The following is a 25652-nucleotide window of genomic DNA, read 5'->3' as shown; positions in this document are numbered from 1 at the left end:
TCCGAAGATAAACATTTAATCAATTGAGCAATACCAAATGTACTGTATTTATTTTGCAAAACTTTTTTCCACTATCTTGATAGCCGAGTGGTCAATGTGTTTGCATCTGCTTTTAGTATGCAATAAGCCGTGGCTCACTGTCACTGTGGGCTGACAGCTGCAGTTGCATAAATTTAAGTATACATGGAGATATTCGTAATTCAATTTTGGGTATGTTCAAAAGGGTTAACGATGCTTCAGAGACGTAAGTTTAGGTTTACTGAAAACGTATTCAAACGCTAAATAAGAATGTTGAATGGTAAGTTATGTACTGTAGAAAGATATTCTCTTGACGTATAAAACAATAAGGTGAAAATCACAAGTAGACCTATGTTGCTAATCCGATGCAAGTTGTCAACAAAGAACTTAGTTGAGAAGAATGAACAAAGAAAAACTCGCAGTATCACGCTAAAACAGGTCGTTCGTATCTACATTGTGAAGCAAGCAACGATCACGCTGCTGAAAGCGAAGCACAATCTATCGCAACGAACTTAGTGCCCTCAGTTGCAGAAGAGTCTAATTATTGACATGTTTGATGAAATCCGCGCATTCTTTTTAACAATAAGTCTTTTTGTCACTTTGCTAGGAGAAATCTTACTCTTGCATTGCGCATAGCTCATAGCTCTGGCAGTTTTAAGTAATTTTTCGTAAGGTAAGTGAAAGTACCAATAAATTGTGGTTCATTGCAGGCCAACCACCAATGGAAACTCACCTTGCTAAGTTACTGCATATAGTGAGAAGGTGCTCTGTCTGGTGTATGGTTACTGCATTGAAAAGACCTCAAGGTCGAAACAATGGCGTCTCTGTCTGCAGTAAAAAAGTATAAATATTCTACCACGCTGTCTGTCATTCTTTCTAACTTTGTTTCTTTCATTATTTTGTTGTAATTATCTTTTTGTTTGGAATTTTTTTTTTTATCTTATTTGTATGAGGGTGGCAGTTGACTTCGTTGACCCGGTGGTCGTTTGTTTTCATTATAATACCAGCATCATGATCAAACTATTTATTTATGTATCTGTGTATTATTTAATGTATAGCCTACGTGCTGCAGTAGACTGCTGCATCAAGTGATAATGAATTTGAACATATTAAAGGAATAAATTGTAGCAGTTGGCTGTGGAGTCGGGCAAAAACTATATTACAACACTAACTCTTCGGTACATAACTGGCCGCAGTGTTGAGCGGAGTCGGGTTTTTGAGACTTCTACTCCATAAAACCAGACTCTACACCAATTCGAGTCCGAAAAAATTTCATCTTTTTAGACTCCGAATCCACTCCACGATCTAATCCTGAGTTCATCTTTTGCAATATCACTAAAGAAATGCGCGATCTACACCTTTAACATTTTTGGACTTTTCCAAAAAATTGATCAAGTATTTATTCTGCATTAAATGACGTTGCTATTGTCTATAGTTTTAGAGATATGACATGATTTTCATAACATACTCTGATATTTTAGCTTGCTACTAGCTAGTCCTTTTGTTTTCAAATTATACGGATTAATAGGATTACTGAGCGCTCCCGTGTGTGGAACTGCGATGCATATATCTCATGAGTTGGCTTTGTTGTAAAGTTCTGCATGTACCGGTACACTTATAGCCTATTCACACAAATATTTATGGATGTTGTTAAACAACAATATGAACTACAATTAATGACTAAAGTGCCCTACAACTAAAATGTAATTTTTCTCCTTTTATGCAAAGCCATTTATTTTCCACATGACTGCTTACGCATCTTTGAACCTGGTTTGTAGTTTATATGGTGCGTATGAAAATTTTAAGCTTGTACAACATGTCTCCTAGAATTAATTGGTTGACTAGTTCTAGGCTTAGGTAAGTACCAAACTGTTAAAAACAAGGGTTCCTCTATGATCGCACAAATTGAATGGTAGATTCAACAACATCTTTATATTCAGCAACAACTCGCAAATCATTAAATATGACAAGACAACTGACAAGTGCAAGGTTCGACTTCACTGAGTCAATCTTGGAGGGTGGAAAAGTGCTAACAAGTGCAGTGAGATGGCTAAAGGTGTCAAGATTAAGGTTCCAAAAAAGCTTTTCAAGAACGAAATAAGAACTTTATAAATCAGTCCAATTAATTAACAAAAAACAGTTGAAACTCATAGTTTTTTCTTGAGGCATCAGTTAAGTGAAAATCACAAGTATGTAGCAACTTCTATGCAAGTTGTCAACAAAGAGCTTCGTGTCCTTATTGTGACAAATTTAAGTGCAAGGTGAGCACTAACAAGATTCATAAACGGTTGTCGGTCTGGTTTGGGTTCTTATTTTCGACCATATCCAGTCTTCATAAGCCACCACTTTTGTATATACCCCTGGTTGTCCTTCGGAAGCACAATTCCTGGCACCGAAAGATGTTAAACCAACCACAAAATATTCGCAAGAAGTACACCTTTGACACATCAGTGGACCACCGCTATCCCCCTAAAAATAATATATTTATTATACATTGTTGAAAATATTGTCTGAATACATGTAATTATTAATTTATTATAATAATTAATAATACATGATAAATTATTTAATTAAAACAATTACCCGTTATATTGCCAATCGAAGAAAGCTTAATATTTTTGGCAAAAGCTGCTGACTCTGCACCTGGCTATAGGATGTATCAAGAGCGTAGCCAGGGTGGGGAAAAAAGGGGGTAATTGCCTCCCTAGAAATAATTTAAATAAATATTTCACACTCTGTTACAGCATCATTTGACAGAGTTTTACTTTTGATTTAGCAGGCTACTCTCAGAATGGGCAATATATTTTTTCAGATTTTTCTTGGAGAGGTCCCCAGACCTTCTGGATGTTTCGCCTTCGTTGACTGGTTGCCGTGCTCACTGGCATGTGCAATAATTTTCCTTTGCTTTTTCCAAATTTTGTGCCAGCTACACGCCTGTGTCTCGGCAGTCGAGTGTAGCAGGAACTCAGCGATAAACACAATGCTTGCTGTTCTATAGTGAGTAGTCAAGTAGTGCTGACGCCAGGAAGATCGCTTCTTTTTCAACAGCTACACGCCTGTTAGATATAATAGGAGTAACATGCTAAGTGTTGAAATAGGTTTTTCCACCATACACGTACCGAGCAAGTGTCGACACTTCCATCTACACGCCCTGCACACACAGTATTCTTCGGATTTGCGGAATTTGCATACGCTTTTGTGCATACTTCACTCGGCAGTATGCGTAAAGCAACTTCATTCAGCTGAGAGCTTACACCTCCTCCGTTTGCAGCTGTGATTGTTCAGATATAAATTGATTAGTTTTCCTCGCATGAAACTGTCTGACTAGGTCTATGACAGAACAATACACCAACAAATAATTTCAAAAGCTAATAATAATTATATTGCTGTCATTTAAAGAACATTGATTTATATTTAAGACATTACATCAGTAAATAGAAACGAGATACAATGCTTGTCAGGAAAGCAGCATAAACAAGTCTGAGAAATGATACTGTATGTAGGCAAAACATCATATTAACCTTAAAATGTGGAACTACTTAACTCAAAAGATGTTAGCTCAATCGACAAAACAGTAACAGCTTTTAGGATTAAATGCAGCATAGCACATAATAATGTTATAAAGAAGACAAAGGGCGATTAGGAAATCATTGTTGTTAAAGTGTGAGACTCACTTGCACCCCACCCTGCGGCATAACAATTCATATCAGCTTTTATATTTTCTCCTTGAGGAAAACATATCGGAGAAACGAAATCGCTCTGTACAGTTCGACCTGCAAGCTAAAATTGCAAAAAAGAATTGGTATTGGTTGCTTTCAAAATCTGTAGAGTTGTTTTCCAACAACCGTAGGCTAGGTTATAAAATTAGCCCCTGAAATGTACGCAGGGGAAAATATAGCTTACTACCGCTATTACCGCTTAATTGTTTAGAATCGGAATGTCTGGTGTTGCTGGCAGGGTTCTGGGATACAAACGCTTTTGTTTTTAACACTAAACTTGACGAGATGAGAACTGTGTGCTGTAAATTTTATCTGTGCTTAAATACTAGATAACACCACACAGGTCCTACGCCTATCACGATAAATGCATTTTTTTCATTACTGAAGTGATTCTCAATGACGATTATGTCTCAGAATGTTAAATAAATCAAAGCTACATCAAGGCCAATACTGAAACAGGCTTTTAAAATAGGCGGTAAATATAAAATATATTAAACACGATTTATGAATTTAAGCAAATTTGATTTTGTTTATTTTTATTATTTACTTTTTTATTTTTTATGATTTTTTTTTTTATTGATTTATTTTTATTTTTTTCTCAAGTTAAAAATATGTCCAAAAAAACAAATCTAAGTTAGTCAAAGATTTTGCTTGCAAAAATATTTGGCCAAGAGTAATTTAATTAGAAATTTAAAAACTAACGTAAACTAACCAGCCTCATGGGCGAAACACATGTCTATCGCTGTCAATTCTTGCTACAAATCGGCTGCCGAGAAACGTAAACTGCTCTATATAGGAAAAATGATTGTAAAAGACATACATGTTATGTAGATTAGCGAAACCCTCCTATACTTACCCGAATCAATGCAATATCATAAAAAGGAAAATTATATTGTTCATGTATGACTATTTCCGACGCCTTAAATCTTTGAGTATGTATTGTATTCTGATTCAAAGTCTCTCTTCCCAGAACAAGATCAACACTGCTCAAAGCAACACCTCTGCAACAATAATCAGATTGTAAAATAAACTCTACATTTTGCAATGTGCAAAAACAATGTTACTGAGGAAAATTCGCATAGTACAGTAGTTATTGATACTTTTAAGACGACATAACAAAAATTAATATAAGTTTATGAAAAGCTAAAGGAATAGCGAGGAACATGACGTATGGAAGAAAATGACAGCCAACCTTTGGCTGGAAGATGGCACAGGATGATGACGATTCGTGGAAGGTTTAGCGATATAATGTAAACCTACCCCGTTAGGTGGGTTGTTGAATGGCTTCATAGCTTCATTTTCGTTTTCAATATTTAAACTAAGACGCTGAAATAGTCCACTTAAAGTGAATGCTATTATTTTACGCTCCAAGCCCCGTTGGTAAATCTTAATTAAATGATTTAGTTTGAAATAAAAAAAAGTAACCAACACATTTTTTCATAATGAAATGAAATACTGCAGATAGAAATTTCAAATATTTTGTAGTTGCACAAACGTGTTTGTGATAAACATTCGTAATCGGTAAGTGATTTTTTTTTAAATTTAACACGAAACAAAATCGTCTTTATTTTGAAGTAAAATCAAGACAAGATACTATTTTTAAATTTTTTTTAAGTTTTGAAACATGTTTGCAATGTTCGTGTCAGTCTCATTTTCAGTTGCAACAACAAAGTGGTAAGGAAGGCTTAATTCCTAGAAAGACAGGATGCCAATTTTAAATGTTAGATAACTATAGCCTACTCGATTTCAATTAAAAGCCAATTGAGCACTTATGTAACTTAGACATCAATGTATAAGTTAAACTTTCTGTTACAGCATAAATAGACGATTTATCTTACTGAAGGCAATGGGCGGCAGTGAGAACATATTCATCAGAGACGAGAGCACCTCCACAGAAGCTTCCACTTACGTACAATTGAACCTAAACGAAACGATATTTCTTTTATTTTTATTGATACTAAAACTACCAGATTGTACAATGCCCTGTCGCGATGTCCTACACCAGTGGTTTTCAACCTCTTTTCGCTTGTGGCCCACTAAAACTGAAAAGATTGGTGGGTGGCCTATGAGTATGTCCAGAGGAATTTGGACAGTTATGGTCTAAAATTCGGATATATTACAACAAATAAAAAAATGTTCTATTTATGATGCAACACTTCAATGATATCCAAGGAAGTTAAACATAGGGAATTAAATTATTGTCCGAATGATTTGCTAGCCGTCGGACACAGTATATAAAATTAGGCCAATAGGCCTATATCGTTTTCTGTCGGAATTTTAGGCCACCTGGCAACCCTGTACTATGTTAAAACAATAATTGTTATTTTATTATCTGTTTTTTAATGTTTGTTTTCAAAGTGGTCACTTTTAATCTTGTAAATATAACAAATTTATAACTTCATGACACCAATCTAGGCACCATTCAACCGTGAAGATAATGGAATCTGAAAACCAAACGAGGCAGGTACGGTAGCATTGTTAAGTCGAAGTTGTGTCATAAACATGCAATCCGAATATTGTTTGCTGTTAGTCCCTTTTATTTGATGACAATGACATAACTCAATTCACAACATTCTGTTTGTGCGCTAAAGTCGTCTAGTTAAGTTTCATATTGCCTTATTGTGGCAAGTTTGTGGGCCGCTGAAAATAACGCCATGGCCCACCGGTTGAAAACCACTGCTCTACACAGTGTAGTAGGGTATATCTATAGGACGCTATTTCTTTTGCGTTAAAGTCGCTTCACCGTTAGTAACATCTGAGCCTTTCATGGTAATGCTAATATAATAAATGCATAACTATCATTCTCAGAAAATGTGATATTTAATCTCAGCTAGCAAAATAAATATTTCCATACTTCAAGTTGATTCAACGTCTGCAGACCAAAAAGGGACCTCAAATGAGAAAACAACAGACAGAGTTTTGTCATATGTGTCTTTCTCTTATTGAAGTGCATTGCAATGGTAAGGGAATACAGACATATACAACCAAGCAACCACACGGCATTTAACATAATCCATTAAAATTGAACATAAACTATAAGCTACAAACGTTTTCGGCCATACACACGTTAGCCCTTATCAAGTAAATAAGGTTTGTTGTTTGAACATGTGTTTATTTGAACATGTGTTTATTTGAACATGTGTTTATTTGAACATGTGTTTATTTGAACACGTTCAAATAACAAACCATCCTTGGAGTCGTTTAGAATTATGCGTAAATGTTCCACCGAATTCGACACTAAAATCCACGAGGCTTTGCTAATAAAATCATACAATCCTCGCCTCAATACACAGTTGTTTGCCTCAGGCGCTTCTTATTTACTCAACGTCTTTTCTTGATGCGTCATATGATGCGTCTTTGCCTCGCGTAATTTAAACGCCATGTGATGTGCCTTTCTCCTTTGCTCTGCCGTTTCATTTTATGCATTTCGTTTTTCAATTCAGTGTTTAGATCAGTTATTTGTTTTCATTGTAGTTATGATAAGCAGTTATTTTTTTTGTTTTTTGATAAGGGCTAACGTGTGTATGGCCGAAAACGTTTGTAGCTTATAGTTTATGTTCAATTTTAATGGATTATGTTAAATGCCGTGTGGTTGCTTGGTTGTATATGTCTGTGGTTGAAGAAAGTGACCTCTTTACCAAAATTGTAAGGGAATACAGTCCACGAAAAACATTGTCTCCAGGTTGCACAGTTTTCCACGTTGCAGCAGATAAGGCGTTCGCTTTCCAATCATTCAATTCTGGTTTGACTCTTGGTTTAAGCTGGTTGTTGTAAAACACCGCTCACTTCTACCCAAGATGTAGCCTAATAAATTGAGTGGGCGTAGTTGCTGAAAGAAAGGCGATCGAGAGAAAGGTACTAACCCCTTTACTCTTGTTAGTGCCGAAAGCTTAGTATAATATCTTCTCATCCTCGGATGCTTGGACTCAAGTAAGGTAGGCCTACTAATCTTTAGTCACTCAGCTAGCAGAAGTTGCATTGATTTACTGCCAGCAGATGTTGAATCAATGCAAAAAGTAATGATTTTGCTGGCTGAGTCCTATTGTTCTGCATTATCGTATGCTGGCAAGATAGTAAAAATGAAAAATGTTCTATTAGCCAAATTTGACGCTTTCTTTGCATGCAAGAAGCCTAAAGACCCCTGGCGTAGTTCAATCTTATAACATCTTACCATCCAAGGCCACTGAGTTATTTTTACTGATTGTCCATTTATGATTCTTCCTGGAGATGACGGAACTCCACATCTATTTCCACTGACAGCGACAGTGGATCGGTCGCAGCATTCATGGCTATTTACACCATCTTTCCGTTGTTGATTGTATTGTATTGGACAACTTCCTGCATAAAAACTATTCAGTTCAAATAAGATCAACGATATAAATAGATCACAATAAATTATAAATAGATCACTTTAGAAATTGGGATAATTCGTACAGCTGTTGCAAATTTTAGTCTAAGCTTGATAAGAAATCATTGGCTGATTTTTGAGCCACTTAATTTAAAATCGGTCTTTGCCTGAAAATGTGCAGAAAGTCTGGCAACACTTTTGCATAACACACCCTACTCTGATACCAAGATCGTGGACGTTGCGTTTCCCGATACGTTTTTGATTTCCCTGGATCGGTTATCTATTAGTCTCACCAATAATTTAGTACAGTACGGTAATACTTCGGTCTGGGTACTTTGCATTTGTGCAACACATTTCAACATCTGCTCTTTATTCAGGGATACTTAGTGGATGCAATATTTCACAGACAACAACATTTCCACAATCAGAAACTCCACTACGCCAATCTCGATAACCCGGCCTGTGTCACTTTGTGGCATCAAACAAACATTTGCTGTCCTGACCTGTTCTCAGTCAAAAGTTTTTTTTTTTGGAGTTACAGAAAACAAAGAATTAATGTGCATTCGTTTATTCATTTTTTTGTTTCAAAGGTTTGGCTTTATGTTTTGTCAATTCAAATACAGTAGCCTACTGTGTTATTAAAATTTTGCTACGTCGGATGCATTCTGTGTTGACTATTTCATTTATGACGGAGACTGCTCATGTATGATGTCACATAGCTTAGACTCCAGCTAAACAGCAGTTGCTTTTTAAGTTCAAACTTCACAAAAATTTTAAGAAATATGAAGTTTCTGACCTTCGTTACTTGTGATCAAAGTTGAATAATAAAACAGTTCGTGAAAGACAAAATTACTTACGTTGAGAACACGTTGAAAGTGCGCAGTCGGAAAAAACACCATTTATAAGTTGAGTTCCCCCTCCGCAAGACCTCGTGCAAGTGTAGTCTCCTTCTGCATATATAAAATAACCACATCAAAATAAACAGAAACAAAAGACGAGTTTTAACTCAATCATGATAATCAGTAACTTGGATAATTCGACGGACTACCTTTCCAACTACATCAACAAAGCAAATTACTTTTTTTTTTTGTCATATCCAGGCTTACACCAGGTAGTTGAAGATTTAGGTTAAGTGGACGGCAAGGAAGCCAATCTTCGTGTCCACCTTCAGGCATGCCTTTAAGTGTTGTGCCAAAGACACAGCCGCATGCTCTTGAGCGGTGTCGAACCGGCGCCCTTTCGATTGCCGTTCCAGGGTTCTCACCACTCGGCTTTGCAGCCGTTGATAAAATGCAGCCGTTTTAAAATTGTTGATAAAATGCGACAACCACTAAAGTTTCCACCTGGTGCACTTCCTATAGACACCTATCCTAGTTGCTGCTTGCGTACGAAGAAAGATTCTTTGACCTTGTCATCCAAACATCAACATCACAAACTATTTACTTTGCAGCAAAAATTCTAAAAGCTTTTCCAATGTCAGGATGTTTCCTGCTTACACCACAACGAAAGGTCAAGTTATAGTTGCTTTCAGGTACAGCAGAACAGATTCCTTTAAAGATTTCCAGAAAGGTCAGGTGTTTATTTACCAAAATTCAAATCACAGGCGTTTTATCACCTCCAAAACATTTTGCACTGTCAGTAGAGTGTCAACTGTAGAGCTTGAGGATGCAATGCTCGTATTATCAGGAAAAGATTTCTCGATTGTACGTTCTTGAAAACAAGTCCTACTAGCATAGCGGATAGAACTTGCGAAAGCAAGGTCACAAATAGAACAAAAATAGTTCATAATGTTGAGAAAAAGTTTTGAATGCTCCTACAAAAACTGACTAAAAAAAGGTTTGTGTAATTTGAAAAAACCCTTCTACTTCTGATGTCGCCTTGACAGCGGGTCTAGGAGCTACTTTTGGACCCGGTCTCGAGATAATTTTATGAGCCCTGAATCTTTCCAAGGGAACCGGAAACGTGAAAAACCACCGCTTAGTCTTTGGCTATAATGCGTTGTTCTTAGAAGTCTCTTGATTTGGGGTCAGAGGATCTTATTGGTACTGGGCCCAAATTATCCTCTCCCTGTTCCTGAGGTTTAGTTGATCTCAGATATCGCAGTGGATAGAACCACATCAATTATCAATTTCCAAGATATTGATTCCACGTCGCATAGGACAGCTTGGTGTAGAGTTTGTGAAAAATTTGTTAGCCCGTAGGTCCGCCGGGTTAGCTCAGTGGTTACGCGCCAGACTCAAGATCACTCGGCGCTGGTTCGACTCTCGGGGTGTGCGCTTGAGTAACACATATCAGAACTGCTCTCTATTAAACGGCAACCATTGAATGAAATAATTTAGACAACCACAGTTCTCTGCCACTCTTGGTGACCGAGCCTGAATCAGGGGTTCAAAGCCTCTGTAAGTATGTGAAACTGCCAAACTTTTCAGAGGTTTGCTCAGTCCGAGAATAAAGATTCAAACCAACCAAAAACTGGAGTTCAATCCTCATCTTCTCTACATAAGACCCAACTATTGCTCTGAAAGTTTTTTGAGCAAATGTTCTTATTGTATAAAATTCGTTTGGACATTGCTGAGTAAACTTATCTGCTGTGTTTCTAAACATTCTTAGCCTTCAGTACCGAGAAAAAAATCCTTATTCTTTGTTCTGAGCCCCTTGTTACACTATCGTCACTTTTGGTAACGTGCCTGTTGTGATGGTATTACTTCTGTTATTGACATTTTTAAAATACATGACCCTTGAGGCTTGATGAGTCGAATACCACAAAATGCAATTTTTTTTTTAATGTTTGTTCAAAAGGTCTCGCTGTAGTTAGAGCATATTGTAGGTTAGCTATTTTTGTTTGATTTTTGTAGTTTATACCAAGTCAAGTACACTGTCCTACTACAGCATATTTTGATTACATCATCATCACTGGTAGGTATGGGAAGCTAAACGAAAACAATTCATACGTTGATTTGTACATGGAGCAGTAAAGCATCCTCTTCTCATAGTCGTTTGTTGTCTTGTGCGGTACTGATAACCTTGCCCACAAGTAGGATGACACGGCGACCACGGAGTCCACATAGAACCTAAAATATTGGATAAAATTAGCAATTTTTATTTGACTTATCTGAACTATATATTATTTTTTGTCGTGTGAGCCTCTGTGGCCGAGGGTCTATGCTTTTACTACTCCAAATTCACGATGTTTCCGGACTACACTGGAAAGTTGTTAGAAAGCAGCCAATCTTTGAACGCGCACGCGTTATTTTTTTTGTTATTCATAATTAAAATACCCAGCTTTCTTGATACAGATCTTATACCGTTTGAGTTGTGAATTTTGAGGCTCAAAGCATATTTATGAAAATTTTATTTTCAGTACAATTTGTTGGACAAAACGCAAGTTTTAGAACAACCATAGTTTTACTAGATAGACGTTTTACATTGATACTTGAGTAAACGGGGGTTACTGCAGTCTAAAAGAATAGAAAGGTTTGTTATATCTGCATACAACAACTTTGCATAATACTTCCATTCCAACATGCACAAGTGGGGTCTGGCTCCCTCATCGGCCTGCAAATGCAGCGCGGAGGAACAAACTGCTGACCATGTCGTTCTCGAATGCCCCATCTACAAGGCACCAAATGGAACGCATGGTATAGCAACGCTGGACGAAGCTACACTCACCTGGCTCTCTACCACCTGCCCTGAAATTTGATTTGATCTAGTCTCAAACGAAAGAAGAAGAAGAAGAACAATTTTGGTATAGTAGCCTACAGCCAGGGCTGGATTTCAGCCGGAACGGTCCGGAGCGCCGCTCCGGAAGCTCGATCAAAAAGTTGACTCCGGAACGGCGTTTCGGAAGCTCAAATATTTTATACTCTTGTTATGCTTTGCCCTGTTCAGTAAAAGTATATATAATTCTTGATGAGTCGACCACGTTAAATCGCGTATCCACTCTGATAATATATCTTCGTACCAGTCTTGACGGAAGCGAACCTGTGAATGTATTTGTAGATCTTGTTGAGCTCGCTAGTCTTACGGCGAATGGCATCTTTGATTCGCCGAAGAGCTGCCTAAAATAATATGGCATGTCTGCAACATTTTCATCTTCTTGTTTGATTGGTGTTGTATGTGATGGTGCGGCTGTGATGTTAGGTCGCGAAAATGATGTGGCAAAATTGCTTCTTGATGAATTTCCAGACATTGCGGTGTGGTATTGTGTAAACCATAGATTGGAACTATCGGTTCGTGATGTTGTAAAATCAGTCAGTAATATGTATCGATTTCGATTTTTATGGGCAAGCGCTATAGCCTTTACCACGCTTCTCCTAACAATAGCAGGGAATTGGGTGAATGTGCAGCGGCTGTTAAAGTGCAGTTGTTGAAAATCGGAAGGGTACTGGACACACGTTGGGTAGCCTCGAGTTTCCGCACAGTTAATGCCGTCTGGCATGATTTTCCAGCACTTGTCGAACATTTCAAAAAATGAGCTAGTAGCGACACAAGAGATTCTCCGGAACGTGCGAAATATCAAGGACTCTTGTCGAAGATAACATTCACGGACATCTTGTTGGACTTGGCTTTGATGTAGGCCTACGATTCCTTGCAAGAGTTATCCGAAGTGGCTTAATCCTCGAACTGCAAAACAGAGCATGTACTATTTGGGATGCAGATAACAAAATTAATAATCTTGCAAAATTATTTGAAACACGTAGGAACGAACCCGGACGACATTATCGCATTGCCAAAGGATGCTGAAGAAAACTTAGAGTTCAAAGGTGTGGAATTGCATTTAAACAATTGCAGAAATAGCCTGCCAATCAATTCCTGCATCTTCTATCATCACTTAGAAAATTTCATCCAAGATCGTTTGTTGAATGCAACAGACTTGTCATTTATTAACAGCTGCAAAATACTTGATTCAACTACTTGGCCAGAGGACACAGTAATGACACACGAAAAAAACGAAATCATTGAAGTGGCAAAGAGATTGCGCTTAGATGAACGCGAAGCTTTGAGAGGACTTCGTGAATATATACTGTAACTACGAAAAGAAGATACCAGAGTCTTCAAAATTTGATAACGTCACTAAAATCTCTTCCAATTTCATCGAGCGAGTGTGAGTGCGGATTTTCACAAATGAATTTCATACTGACATCTGACCGTGCTTCTCTACACACTATGTAACTGTTTCAAGTTTACTCTTTATACGAATGGTCGGTCCTCCACTGAGAAAGTTTTCACCAGCAAAGTATGTTGGATCCTGGTTACGCCAGGGAACCGGTAACCCGGCAATTGAGACCGAAGTCGACAGAGGTTTTACGGTTTTAAATTCGAGAAATGTCTTAAAAAATTGTAGGCTGTAACTTGTATTTTTTTGTGTTATTGTTTCACTAAAATACGAATATTTGCATTGAACAACGCTTATCATCTATGGATCATGATAGCCTACTTACTTTAGCAACGTTTTACGTAGGCTACATCAAGTGTGTTGTTTCAACGTCTCGTAAGGGCATATTTCTGAATCTCTTCTACGGCACCTAGCACATTTGGAAATCAAAAAACTAACGTTCCGGAAGCTAATCTTCTGGAAATCCACCACTGCCTACAGCAGTTACTTTATTGAGCCAAAAACGAAACCAAACCACCATACGAAATGCATCATGTTGCAAAAAAAGCAAAAAATAAAAACAAACAAAAAACGTTGTGCTAAGACCCCAAAACGTCTGCAGTTTTTCTTTTAACCATCACAAACTCCATGTGATTGCATGAAAATTTTGGTTTTCTATCAACAGTATGCCATGAGATAAAAGATACTCAACAAAGCTGCTGCTTTATCACTCACTGTCAAATACTTTACAATCCTCCTGGTTGCAATAGACGGTTTCTGATGAAGGGCCATCGCATATAGCACCTGCTTGGCCTTCGCACGTACGAGTTCGTCTATAAGTACCTCCGCCACAAGTACGACTACAGGAAGTTGAAACCCATGTAGACCAGGATCCTAAATGCACATAATTGGTAAATGCGAGTACAAATTGAAACGGTTTAGATGTGAAGTTATGAGATCCATTTTGACATAGAGTTGGACTAAGGTAAGGTTGTCCTATTTTTGATCCATGTGTTGGGTATTAGAAGGTAAGGTTCTCATTGTACTAAGACTTCGGCACTAAGGAGAGTAGGGTGGATTATTCCATAAAATCCCATGATGCCCGGGGCAACACGTCAATGTTTTTCATTCTTGTTGATGGAGAGTGTGTATAGTAGTCAACAATTTATCGTTCCTCTTGTGAAAGAGTTGAGGGGTTAATATTCCTTGGCCTTAAGAGCATTGCCTTGCTGCCTGAGACAACAGGCATTTTCATCCACTACAACTGTCAGTAAGGAGGTTTAGGGATTGCTTTATTGCTTTCAGTTATTCTTTGTACGAAGAACACCACCTTCCTGCTGGCAAGGTTTTTGCTGAAACTATCTTTGGCTTTGTCGGTTGACTTGTGGTGACTGCGACTCTTCTTTAACCATTTTTATTGTATGTTTCTGTAGGCTAGAACCATCGGTATACAGTATATCGTTTGTTCATACTTCTCCCAATCTTTTGCTCTGTCAATCGTTTTATCTCCGTCAATTTTGGGTGTTGCTGTTCAATGCGTGATCCGATTAAAGGTGGACTGTTTAAACAAAGTCAACCTGTAAGTTACTTATCATCACAATACAATCAAATACTAATCAAAAATGGCTGTCTTAAAACAGAACAATTAGGCAAGTAAGATGAGCAATAGCAAACAACATTATTTGCAAAACCTTTAGTTGTTCTAAACGTAATAGAAATTGTACTTAAAGTGTAATATTATTTAGTTTCAGTATATGAAAAGCTTCAAACAAGCGATGGCACTTACCACAATTACAACATGTGCCGCATATGTTGGGGCACACATTTGCATACGTGGGACAATGAAATGGCCTGCAAGCTGAAAGATCAGTTCCGCAAGATGGGCATGTACATCTGAAGATGATAGTCGCTTTTAGAGAGATGAAAACGTAAGGTTTGTGGACTTAGTTTGTCCTTTAATGACTAGTTTGTCCAATAAAAACGTATGACTAGTTTGTCTAATAAAAACGTAGCGAGATGTTACACTGATGATATAATCATCACACATTTGTTATTTTCTCTCCACACCAAGCTATTGCATTTTTCCTCTTTTTCTGACACCGAAGCAGATCAAATCCTGGAAGATAATATCACATATCCCGGTATAACTTATTCAGCTAATCTCTCAACTACAAACTGCCAAAAATTAACTATTAAGTTATTACAATTAGTGGTCCGTTGGTCCAACCCAATTGGCACTGAACCTTCAACGAATAAGTTATGGAATCCTTAAAGAATACACAACATTATGTTTCTAAGCTCCTTTATTTTTCCGGTGACCAAAGAAGGCCTACCAGAGCTTTTTCTCGGCGGCCAAATTGTGACTCCAGGCAGCCGGAGCCAAAACAAAAAAAATCCGTGGAAAAATCGTGTTTTTAAAAATGCGTTAGTTAATATCGTGTTTTTGCGTTCACTCAGGTAAGAACAACGTAAAAAGTACCCTGAAACATATTTGCAGTTGTAAAATGCACTGTTTCCCAAATAGTGTAGAGCTAGTTTTTGAGATTTTATAAATCGACAATCAGAGTTATTGCAAAACTTTTATCTGAAATAGTTCTAGTTGGCGTGTGAGCGACTTTGACTTGTTTCTGAAAAAGGTTACAAATGCAAATAAACAGAAAAAAGTTTCACGTATCAGTTATTGAATCCATTACAGATTACACAACACTACACTAGCCTTCAACGAATAAGTTATTGAATCTTTCAAGGATCCAATAACATATTTATTGAAGGTATTCGTTGAAGGTTTGGTGCTAATTGGGTTGGACCAACGGGCCACTTTTGCATTCGATTTGTTTTCATTAAAATGCGTACAAATATTGGATTGGATTTATTGATGGCTTATTCAACAAAATTATAAACTTTTAAACAAGGCAGTAGCGAGGATAATGTTGACCCGGTACCAATAAGATCCTTGCGCCCCAAACCAAGACACTTCTAAGGAACACGCACTATATCGGTGTTTTTTTCAAGTTTTCGAGATCCTTGTAAAGATTTCCGGCCCTTGAATCCTCTCGGGCCCGGCCAAAAAGTAAAGTTTGGGTTCCCTTGTCAACGCTACTGCCTCTGAATGGTGGTCGCTATGGGCCACTCACTGGCAACGGTTTACGCTCGTACAAACTCGTTCCTCCGCCGGAAAGTGTTCAGGACAGGTTCCACTGATACATCTTTGCACTCTGACTTGAGTTCCTTTACCACATGTAGCAGAACAAGCACTCCAGTTGTCCCATCCTGACCAGATATAACCTAGAAAATAAAAACTATTACTAAAAAAGAACAAAAATGGATAAAATTTGTGCAAAACGTTTACATTTTATTGGGTTTTTATTTCGCGAGATGGGACAAAACCAAGAACTTAGGCTATTTTTTCGTTTCAGACCGCAATCAAACACAAAACCATAAGATTGAGTGATCACAGTGCCTATCCATTATATTCCTCCTCTGCCACTTTCATTCTCAATGGGATGGCATTCAGAAGAATTATTACTCCCTGACTTTAACATAAATCATAATTTTGACATTTGTAAACAACGTTCATTGAAGGTCGCACAAAGAATCACCTAAACAGTCTCCTTCATTACAGGTCCTTGTCTGGCTAGATTCTGTTCCACAATCTCTTGTAATTCCTGTATTGCATCGCCTTGTTCTAGCTTGTTCCCCACCACCGCAAGTACGACTGCAAGATCCATAAGAGTCCCAAGCCTCCCATGCTGAAATATTAAGCAAAATACAACGAAATTTAATTATATTTCAACGCTAATAACGCAAAGAAATGGTTAAATTATTACTCCCTTTAAGTTGTTACGTCCATGGTCGAGGGAAAATGGAAGTCGCCATACCCGAGTTTCGTCCTTTATAAGTTTATAGGATCATCAGTGGTGCGTATTCATGATTTGCATCAAGTTGGAAGTTCGATTCCCGCTCAAGACGATATAGATATGCGCTGATGATCTCAAACACTGGTGAATCTCAAGTATGGCGACTTCTATCTTCCTGAGATCATGGCCATAATGACCAATCCTTTTGCAAAAACCTGAGTATGAAAACCTGATTGTTAGACCAAAAAGTATGCTGATCAAATTCTAAGCAGTTCCACATCACTGGGCTACTACAATTGACTCGTACTAGGCCAACAAAGAAAGCTTAAAGTATAATGTTTTAACGTTTTGAAGATTGCTGCATGAGTGTATGTGCATTGTCAATAAAAAACTGCTAGCACCAGGGCTGTTGAAAAGATATTTTGGGCCTGGTAGGCTTACTAATGAAATCTTTGAGGGCAAAATTAAGACATTTATAAGAAAAACGCATTGTATTCCAAAAATACGCTGTGGTTATTTCATGTTTCAGGGTTTCTTGAAAAGTTTCCAGGTCCTGGAAATTATCCCGAGCACGGGGCCAAAAGTACCCTCTGGACTCCCTGTCAATGCTTCTGGCAAGTACCGCCTAACCGGCTACAAACTATGCCTATCATAAGCAAGCTGGAGCTACAAAAAAAATCAGTATGAAAGCCGCTAGTCATGTTGTTACTGTATAGTAATCACCTGGACACTCTCGTTCATTACAGTTTCTTGTTTGACTTGATTCAGTTCCACAATCTCTTGTAATTCCTGTATTGCATCGCCTTGTTCTAGTTTGTTCTCCATCACCGCAAGTACGACTGCACGATCCATAAGAGTCCCAAGGCTCCCATGCTGAAATGTTTTGTAAATTAAACATAAATTACAGTAGCTGATTAGCTCTCCCGTGATTTTGGTAGACCTAATATGCGCCATTTTGTCGAAAATGACTTTTTTGCATTTTTCTACGTTTAAAGACTTTATGCATCTCCTGACAAAAATTTGTGCCCTAATGTAGTATGGTTTTTGAGATAATTGGTGGGTAAAACCTAACATAGTCTAATCTGTGCAAGAATAATTTTCTGAAACCTAACATATTCATTTACTCCAATCACGTAACAGGATATCGTCACGTGACAGCCACAATTTCAGAAGCAATTGCAGCAGGCTATTTCACAACATCTTACATCTCTTAAGTTGCGTGAAGCGGATTTAAAAGCGTTTGATAAAGTAAATTGGGCGAAAATGTTGTCAAGCACTAAGTAAGCTTAATTATGTAGGCTAGCCTAAAAATTTCCATCCGAACACCCTAGCTTTTCTTTTCATTAAATGCCGTATCATTTACGTCTCGCCGATCAGTTTGATGTTTCGTAGATTACTGGTGAACTGATGGCTTAGTTGACTTTACGGTACGCTAAATAACTTAGCTTGCATATGATTATTAAAATTTTAAAGCAGAGGCCCGGGACTACGCTACTCAATGTGTTTGGTCATTTTTAATCAACCGTCCCAGATGCTGTGTAGCCAATGTAGTACAGTAGCCTTAAACTTAAATGAAGGCATGGTTAATTGGTTATTGAGTAGGCTACCAGCAACTAATTTTGAGTCAGCGATAGCCTTTAACCTAGCAGGCTTCTGTGATATCAGCAAAGTTATCTAGAGATTACAGTGATGAAATGATAGGCTACACAGTTCTGGGAGAAATCCAGAGGCTTACCGGTACTTTAGGTTTGACTTAGGCTTACAAAGCCAACATAGTGTGGTCAAAGTCAACATTTAGCTTGTATGAGGCTGTATCATACAAAAACGTAACATTAAATAAGCCAATAAGGCGGTTAAAGTCAACATCGAAAGTATATATTAGGTTTTATCATACAAACCTAATACTTTTTTTATAACTAGTTATCTGGCAAAACCAAATATACGCCATATTTTAATAAACAAACAAAAACCTGGCGCAAATTTCATTCTTAAAAATTTTGTTTGGTTGTCCCCTCCAGCCTTCCAAAAGTCAACTTCGAGTGTTTTACCTTGTTAATTTTACAGCTATGAACACAAAAAGTCGTTTATCTCGAAAACTTGAAAATGGCGGATATTAGGTTATGACAAATCACGGGAGAGCTGGGTGAGGTGCTCAAATCCAGTTTGCTTCGGCTGAAGAAAAAAAAGTTGTAATAAATTTATAAAATCAACTGATAATCGCTATGCAACTATTGTAACAGCAACGATCAACTTTCCACCAAGCTTTTCCTTATAACCTCGGAATCTTGTTTTTTTTAACGCGCTATTGCGCACTGTAACTACGAAACTGTTCACAAATCACAAGGGCTTTTTCTATAGAAAGCTTAAATTTTTTTGTAATGAGGTTTGCGCGTATAACTTATATACAGTGCGGTGAACTAACTTACGCTTTTTCAATACTTTGGTAAGCAAACCCTGGATCTGAGAGGGCCCAAGAAAAAAATCCTGTTTTGAAATACAGTGGGATGGAATTAAATAGGAAGAGGTATGGATGGTTGCAACTTTCCAGATGTCGAAACCCATGTTGAAAAGACAATTTTTACAAAGTGAAACTTCTTGCCAAATTTGTTTTAAACCGTGAAAAGATTTGCTGTAGCTTTATTAACGTTGTTTGGTTCTCCATATCTGTGCGAATCCTTATTTGCGCACATGAACTTTGCATCTAGGGAATCGTCCCAACTCAAGATGAATGCTGCAACTGCTGCATGTGCGAAGCTAAAACCTACGCATCGTTTGCAAAAGGTAATCAGACTTGTAGAGAATATACAGCAGCAAATTTTGCATTAATATCAACATGTAGTTAAATGTATGACCCATTTTTTTACGAATTAAAGTCTCTTTTGTGACCAATGCGATAAAAAAGGTTTGCCAGCCCTGCTGAAGTGCTTACTCAAATGAAATAAATTAATTTAAGAATCTACTTTTAGTTGGCATGTTTAATCGTAAACAGAATTCTTTACTTCCGTCATGGCAGACCAGTCCATTTAGCAGTAACATCAATCTCAACTGTATGTACGGTGTCAACACAATTCCGAATAAAATTTTGAGAAATAGGCGAATCACCTGGACACTGCTGTTCATTACAGACCCTTGTTTGACTTGATTCAGTTCCACAATCTCTTGTAATTCCTGTATTGCATCGTCTTGTTCTGGTTTGTTCTCCATCACCGCAAGTACGACTGCATGATCCGTAAGAGTCCCAAGCCTCCCATGCTGAAATGTTTGCCAATTAAAATTATTGATTACTAACAAGTACAATGGCTTACTAAATGTGATGTAAAATGTGGATAAGCTGCAAAAATTTCAAAATAAGATAAATTAGTTTCATTTCATTCACCAAAGAGTGAAAATTTTATTGGAATATAAAGCAGACTTGTACGACCAAAGCGGTTGCATTTCTTGATTACTGTTTGTACAAATGAAAATCAACCTATGTACAGAAAATGTCTATTTGCAGTTCATAAAGTCAATATAATCTACTTTAAGCTTTTTCTACCTGGACATTCTCGTTCATTACAGGTCCTTGTCTGGCTAGATTCAGTTCCGCAATCTCTTGTAATTCCTGTATTGCATCGTCTTGTTCTGGTTTGTTCTCCATCACCGCAAGTACGACTGCAAGATCCATAAGAATCCCAAGCCTCCCATGCTGAAAAGTGTGCACATTGAAGCTTATGATGAAGAATGCAAAGATTAACTTACCACAACAATTCAAGCATATAAGTACGGTACTGTCTTTGTTGCATATATATTGAGTCAATAAATATGCATCGTTTGTAATATACATGTCGAAACCAGCTTCTTAAAAGCATGTTTTCCCTTGACACAATATCCAAAAATCTTGACTGGTCCATACGTAAAAGGTTCAACAAACCTTCCAAAACGTAAACAGTTTTATGATCTATATTGGCCTACCACTTTTCGACGGTTTTCAATCTTTCGTTTACCATATTCTAAAAGATTGGACGTGGATCTAGCTTAATGGCGGCACTCCGATCCTGGACGTTGACCTCTGGAGATTCCCCATTTGGAGTTTGTTCAAGACGTTTTCGTAGCTCTTTGTCAGAAGCTATACTTACGTAGCATCCCCACCGCACAACCTTTTCTGGTCAGTGGATATCCAGCCTTCTTCCCAGCTCTCCATTTGGCATTTTATCCTCGAGTCGCTTTGAACATATCCACCTCACCACAGAGTGGTCTTTCTGGCTTTGACCATTAATGTTTTCCACTGTGACTTGCCATGTCTCGCTGGCATAAAGCATTAGGCATCTGACACACATTTTGTAAACACTTCTTTAAATTCGGAAAAGAATAATGCTGCCTTCAGAATAGGAAGAAACTCTCTGAAATTATTTCCAGTGTTTTTGTTCCAGCTGTGACGGTGTCCCTGCTCCCGTCTGACTAACTTGTCGTGTCACTCAGATAGCAAAACCCAGGAATAAATTCATACTAGTCTTTACCAAACGTTTAAATGCGTTATGGTTTTTACAGAAGAGGTCTAACTACAACATATTTTTCACAATAATAGATCATTTTTTGATCAATTATAACACTTTAAAAAAGCTTTTTGATGTCTTCTGGCAACTACACATAGGCTATGCTACCATAAGATATTAATTAAGAAAACTAGATTTGTTTTAAAAATTAAGGTTTAAAACAAATAAAAAATACGCCTTTACTTTTCCAGCAATAAATGCAACATTTATTCAGTTAATAAGGGAAAACATGAGTTGTTTCATTGTGGTTATATGCACCTTGGTAATGCGCAATCGTGAAGTAGCCTAAATAACGCGCAACACGAAACATCAAAATATGTATGGCAGCTAATAAAGGTGAAGAGAGGAGTAAAAAGTTAATCCAAAACATATCTTGGGTTGTGAAGAAAAGACACGAAGATAGTTACATTAATGTAAAAAGTTTTTTTTAGAAAATAGTTATAAACTCCTGCGCCCAAGAAAAAAAGGTCAAATTTTCGGATTTTTTTTTCAAAAAGGTGTGATATATCCAACATAGAATATGTAGGCTGGCTGTGCAAGTTGGTGCAAATGTGCAATATTAGGCTGTAAAGAATCAGGTGAAAGTATTTTTTGTTTTATTTCCTTCACAAATATTCAGTTTACTTTCCCAAAGTCATGTAGGCCAACTTCCCATTTTTTTATGTTGCATGGCTTATGCATGTACCTATTGTACAGTATGTAACATGGGCGTTACGGGGTTTTAACACTACAAAATTGCCATTTATGTTGCTCGGTAGCAGAAGTAAAAATATCCACTACTTTAAGAGTTGCAAATATAACTTACTTGGACACTGCTGTTCATTGCATCTTCTTGTTTCGCTAGATTCAGTTCCACAATCTCTTGTAATTCCTGTATTGCATCGCCTTGTTCTGGTCTGTTCTCCACCACCGCAAGTACGACTGCAAGATCCATAAGAGTCCCAAGCCTCCCACTCAATTACTGCAAATATAAAAATTAAAGTTAGCGTACATTGTTAAATAAAAAATAGTTTACACGCCCATTTAAAATAACTTCTTCCAATATTTCATTGTTTATGACATGATCCCATAACCAGGGGCGTAGCCAGTACAAAATTTTGGAGGGGGAAATCAGTATTATTGCACATGTGAGTGAGCCCGGTAATGAGTCGGCAAACGCAAAGGACCCGGAAGGAGGCCTGGTGGGCCTCCACCAGAAAAAATTAAAAAATATTTCAAAATTGCGCATTCTGAAAATACTTTCAGCCTAAATCAATTGTAAAACTCTGTCAAAAGATGTAACACAGGTTGAACTGTTTATTTAAAATATTTTGGCGGAGGGTAATTGCCCGCTTTTTTCCCTACCTCGACTACGTCCCAGCCCAGGCCTGCTTTAGCATATTTCTTCCAAGTGCTTTTTTTGGCGTATCCAGGCTTACACCCGGTGGTTGAAGATTTAGATTAAGTGGACGAGAAGGCAAGAAAGCCAATCTTTGTGACCACCTTCAAGCATGCCTTTAAGACTAAGTGTCCTGCCACAGACACAGTCGCATGCTCTTGAGCGGTGTCGAACCGGCGCCCTTTCGATTGCCGTTCCAGGGTTCTCACCACTCGGCTATTTAGCCGACAAGTGTCAAGTATAGACAGAGACGAGTTTGTTCCATCATAAAGTGTTGATTTTGAAACGTACTTACAGAAGACAATGGAATCACAACAATAGGTGATTTTTACAGGAAATGCTCGTAATGTTAGCGGATGCTAAGATGTGACGAACAATGTAAATGTCAGCAGCTGATCTTACCCCAAAACGCAAACAGAAACGAGCTAATGATTAGGATTTTAAACGCAACATGTATGGAAATGATTTACAAGAATATACTCTGTTGTGCTGCTTTGTTATTAAATGTGAGATGCTATTAATTTTGATGTAGCCATATGCATATTGCATATGGATCAATTCGAGCACCTCACCTTATTCAAACCGTGAAAGATTGGTGGTTTTCGCAACTAAACAACATGCTCAGTGGTCTGTAGCTAGGAAATAGATTGGATGTCAAAAAAATTCACTAACTGAATAACACGATACGCCTTCCGCATTAAGATAAGCTAAGTTATAATAATGTGTTTCGGATGATATCAATATCTCAGATGATTCCTTAACCAGACACCAATGACTTTTTCTCGGATTTAGATCAAGTGATAAATAGGCTTACGAGCTTTACGTGGTAAAACACAGAACCATGTTGCTGCATAAACAACAAAGCATGCGAATTGAAACTCAATTTGAAATAACACTATCGCGTCATATTTTGAAACAAGAAATAGGAATTCAAAATGTTATCAATCAACCATCAACAAAAAGTTATTTTTTTTGTAAATTGTGTTACAGACATGATTCTTCGTTCTGACGTACTAGATAGGTTTTCTATTGATTATCTGATCTAGCCCCTTGAAGAAATCTGTCATGTCTGATTGACGAAACGTTGGAGTAAATACGGATTTTCATCTGTAACTCCTTGTGATATAGTTTAGCATAGTTTTCCCCAGGACAGCGTATAATATAATTTAACTCAATGACCGTTAACAATCTAATTCAAATTTAAAATTTACTAATTTATTGAGTGAAAACACAACTTACCTGTACACTGTTGTTCATTACAGGTCCTTGTTTGGCTAGATTCAGTTCCACAATCTCTTGTAATTCCTGTATTGCATCGCCTTGTTCTGGTCTGTTCTCCATCACCGCAAGTACGACTGCACGATCCATAAGAGTCCCAAGGCTCCCATGCTGAAATGTTAGCAAATTAAAATTGGCATAGCTTACACAACATATGTACTGGATTTAGCTTAAACTAGTAGGCTTTTTTTTGTAGTTAAAAACATGGCATTCATTACATGCACATCTAACCTGTAAAATTGAGACAAATTTGTTTAGATTCTTTCACAAAAAATTGCAATATTTTGCTGCTACTTTGCAAGATTGTGGAGATATATATGCATGAAAGAAACAGCGTTGCGTCGCTTAGTAATTAATATACAGTAAATATATTTGTGTTGTAAGATGGAAGATCAGAAAAATTCACTGCTGTATAAATCTTTGAGAAAAAGCTAATCACCTGGACACTGCTGTTCATTGCATCTTCTTGTTTGGCTAGATTCAGTTCCACAATCACTTGTAAATCCTGTATTGCATCGCCTTGTTCTAGTCTGTTCTCCACCACCGCAAGTCCGACTGCACGATCCATAAGAGTCCCAAGCCTCCCACTCAATTACTGCAAGTTTAATTTTATTGTTTAATTTAAAATGGTCGAGCTTTCTTATACACCTTTACATCTGGACATGTCAAACAAATCAACTGTGACTAACGACAGGGTGATGCAGAAAAAGGTTAAATCTTGATATTGCAAAAGCACAAAAACAAAAGCAATCACATCCGACACAGATGGCGTGAACTTAAATAATCTACCTTAATGTGTATTGAATTGGTAGAAACTGTTTACCGTAGAAATCAGTTGTTAGGAACTTTTTTGTGATATATAGGGCAGCCTACAATTATGGTCTAGTTACTCTAACTAACATTACATAACTTAGCCTACACCCTATTATAGTAGGCCTACCTACATGTTTCTGCTGTGGATTGTTACAATGCCATTATTGCCAGAGATTTAATGTTTGTATGCAAGACTGTCATAAGTTGAGTGACATATAATAGCCTACAAAGTGAGCCACAAAAAGATGGTATTAGCAAATAAAAGCAGTTTGGTCGGTTTTAGATCAGCTTATTGCAATGTGTTGCGTTATTTACACAAATAGGAAAGGAGCGGTCGAAAATACTAAAAATTTCTTATACTGTTTCCGTTGTTGTTGTTGAGCAATTGGGTTCCTTTCCAAGACTATAATTGTGAAGATCGTCTATGAATCGCAATTAACTACTGGATTTTAAAGAAGTCCACCTCAATAGCCGAACGCATTTCATTCAACCCGAAGGAACACAGACGTACCTCACCACCGAAAGCAGAGTGCTCAACGATTGAGGACGATGTCTGGGGTAAGCCTGCTCCACTTCGGGTTGAATTAAATGTGTTCGGCTAACGAGGAGGACTT

At 37.5% G+C, this 25652-nt stretch overlaps 1 protein-coding gene across 1 annotated transcript in view; it reads right to left on the bottom strand.

The window, feature by feature from the left end:
• Positions 1-1931: 1931 nt before the first annotated feature.
• The window catches only part of LOC145776224 (uncharacterized), a 40718-nt gene continuing 16997 nt past the window's right edge, over positions 1932-25652 (bottom strand). The window contains exons 15-32 of the mRNA XM_082587625.1: positions 24665-24820; positions 24187-24336; positions 22375-22530; positions 20573-20722; positions 20140-20289; positions 17761-17910; positions 16780-16929; positions 16315-16465; positions 14967-15073; positions 13916-14074; positions 11037-11156; positions 8943-9035; positions 7909-8075; positions 5576-5658; positions 4594-4738; positions 3693-3798; positions 3138-3289; positions 1932-2487 (exon numbers count right to left, since the gene is read on the bottom strand). Coding sequence (XP_082443751.1) covers positions 2287-2487; positions 3138-3289; positions 3693-3798; positions 4594-4738; positions 5576-5658; positions 7909-8075; positions 8943-9035; positions 11037-11156; positions 13916-14074; positions 14967-15073; positions 16315-16465; positions 16780-16929; positions 17761-17910; positions 20140-20289; positions 20573-20722; positions 22375-22530; positions 24187-24336; positions 24665-24820 — 2546 coding nt within the window. The 3' untranslated portion in view covers positions 1932-2286. The remainder of the gene's footprint in view (positions 2488-3137; positions 3290-3692; positions 3799-4593; positions 4739-5575; positions 5659-7908; positions 8076-8942; positions 9036-11036; positions 11157-13915; positions 14075-14966; positions 15074-16314; positions 16466-16779; positions 16930-17760; positions 17911-20139; positions 20290-20572; positions 20723-22374; positions 22531-24186; positions 24337-24664; positions 24821-25652) is intronic.

The sequence above is a fragment of the Aplidium turbinatum genome, chromosome 8, assembly GCF_918807975.1.
Source record: "Aplidium turbinatum chromosome 8, kaAplTurb1.1, whole genome shotgun sequence".
Classification (NCBI taxonomy): Eukaryota; Metazoa; Chordata; class Ascidiacea; order Aplousobranchia; family Polyclinidae; genus Aplidium; species Aplidium turbinatum.
This window is presented reverse-complemented; position numbering and strand designations above follow the sequence as displayed.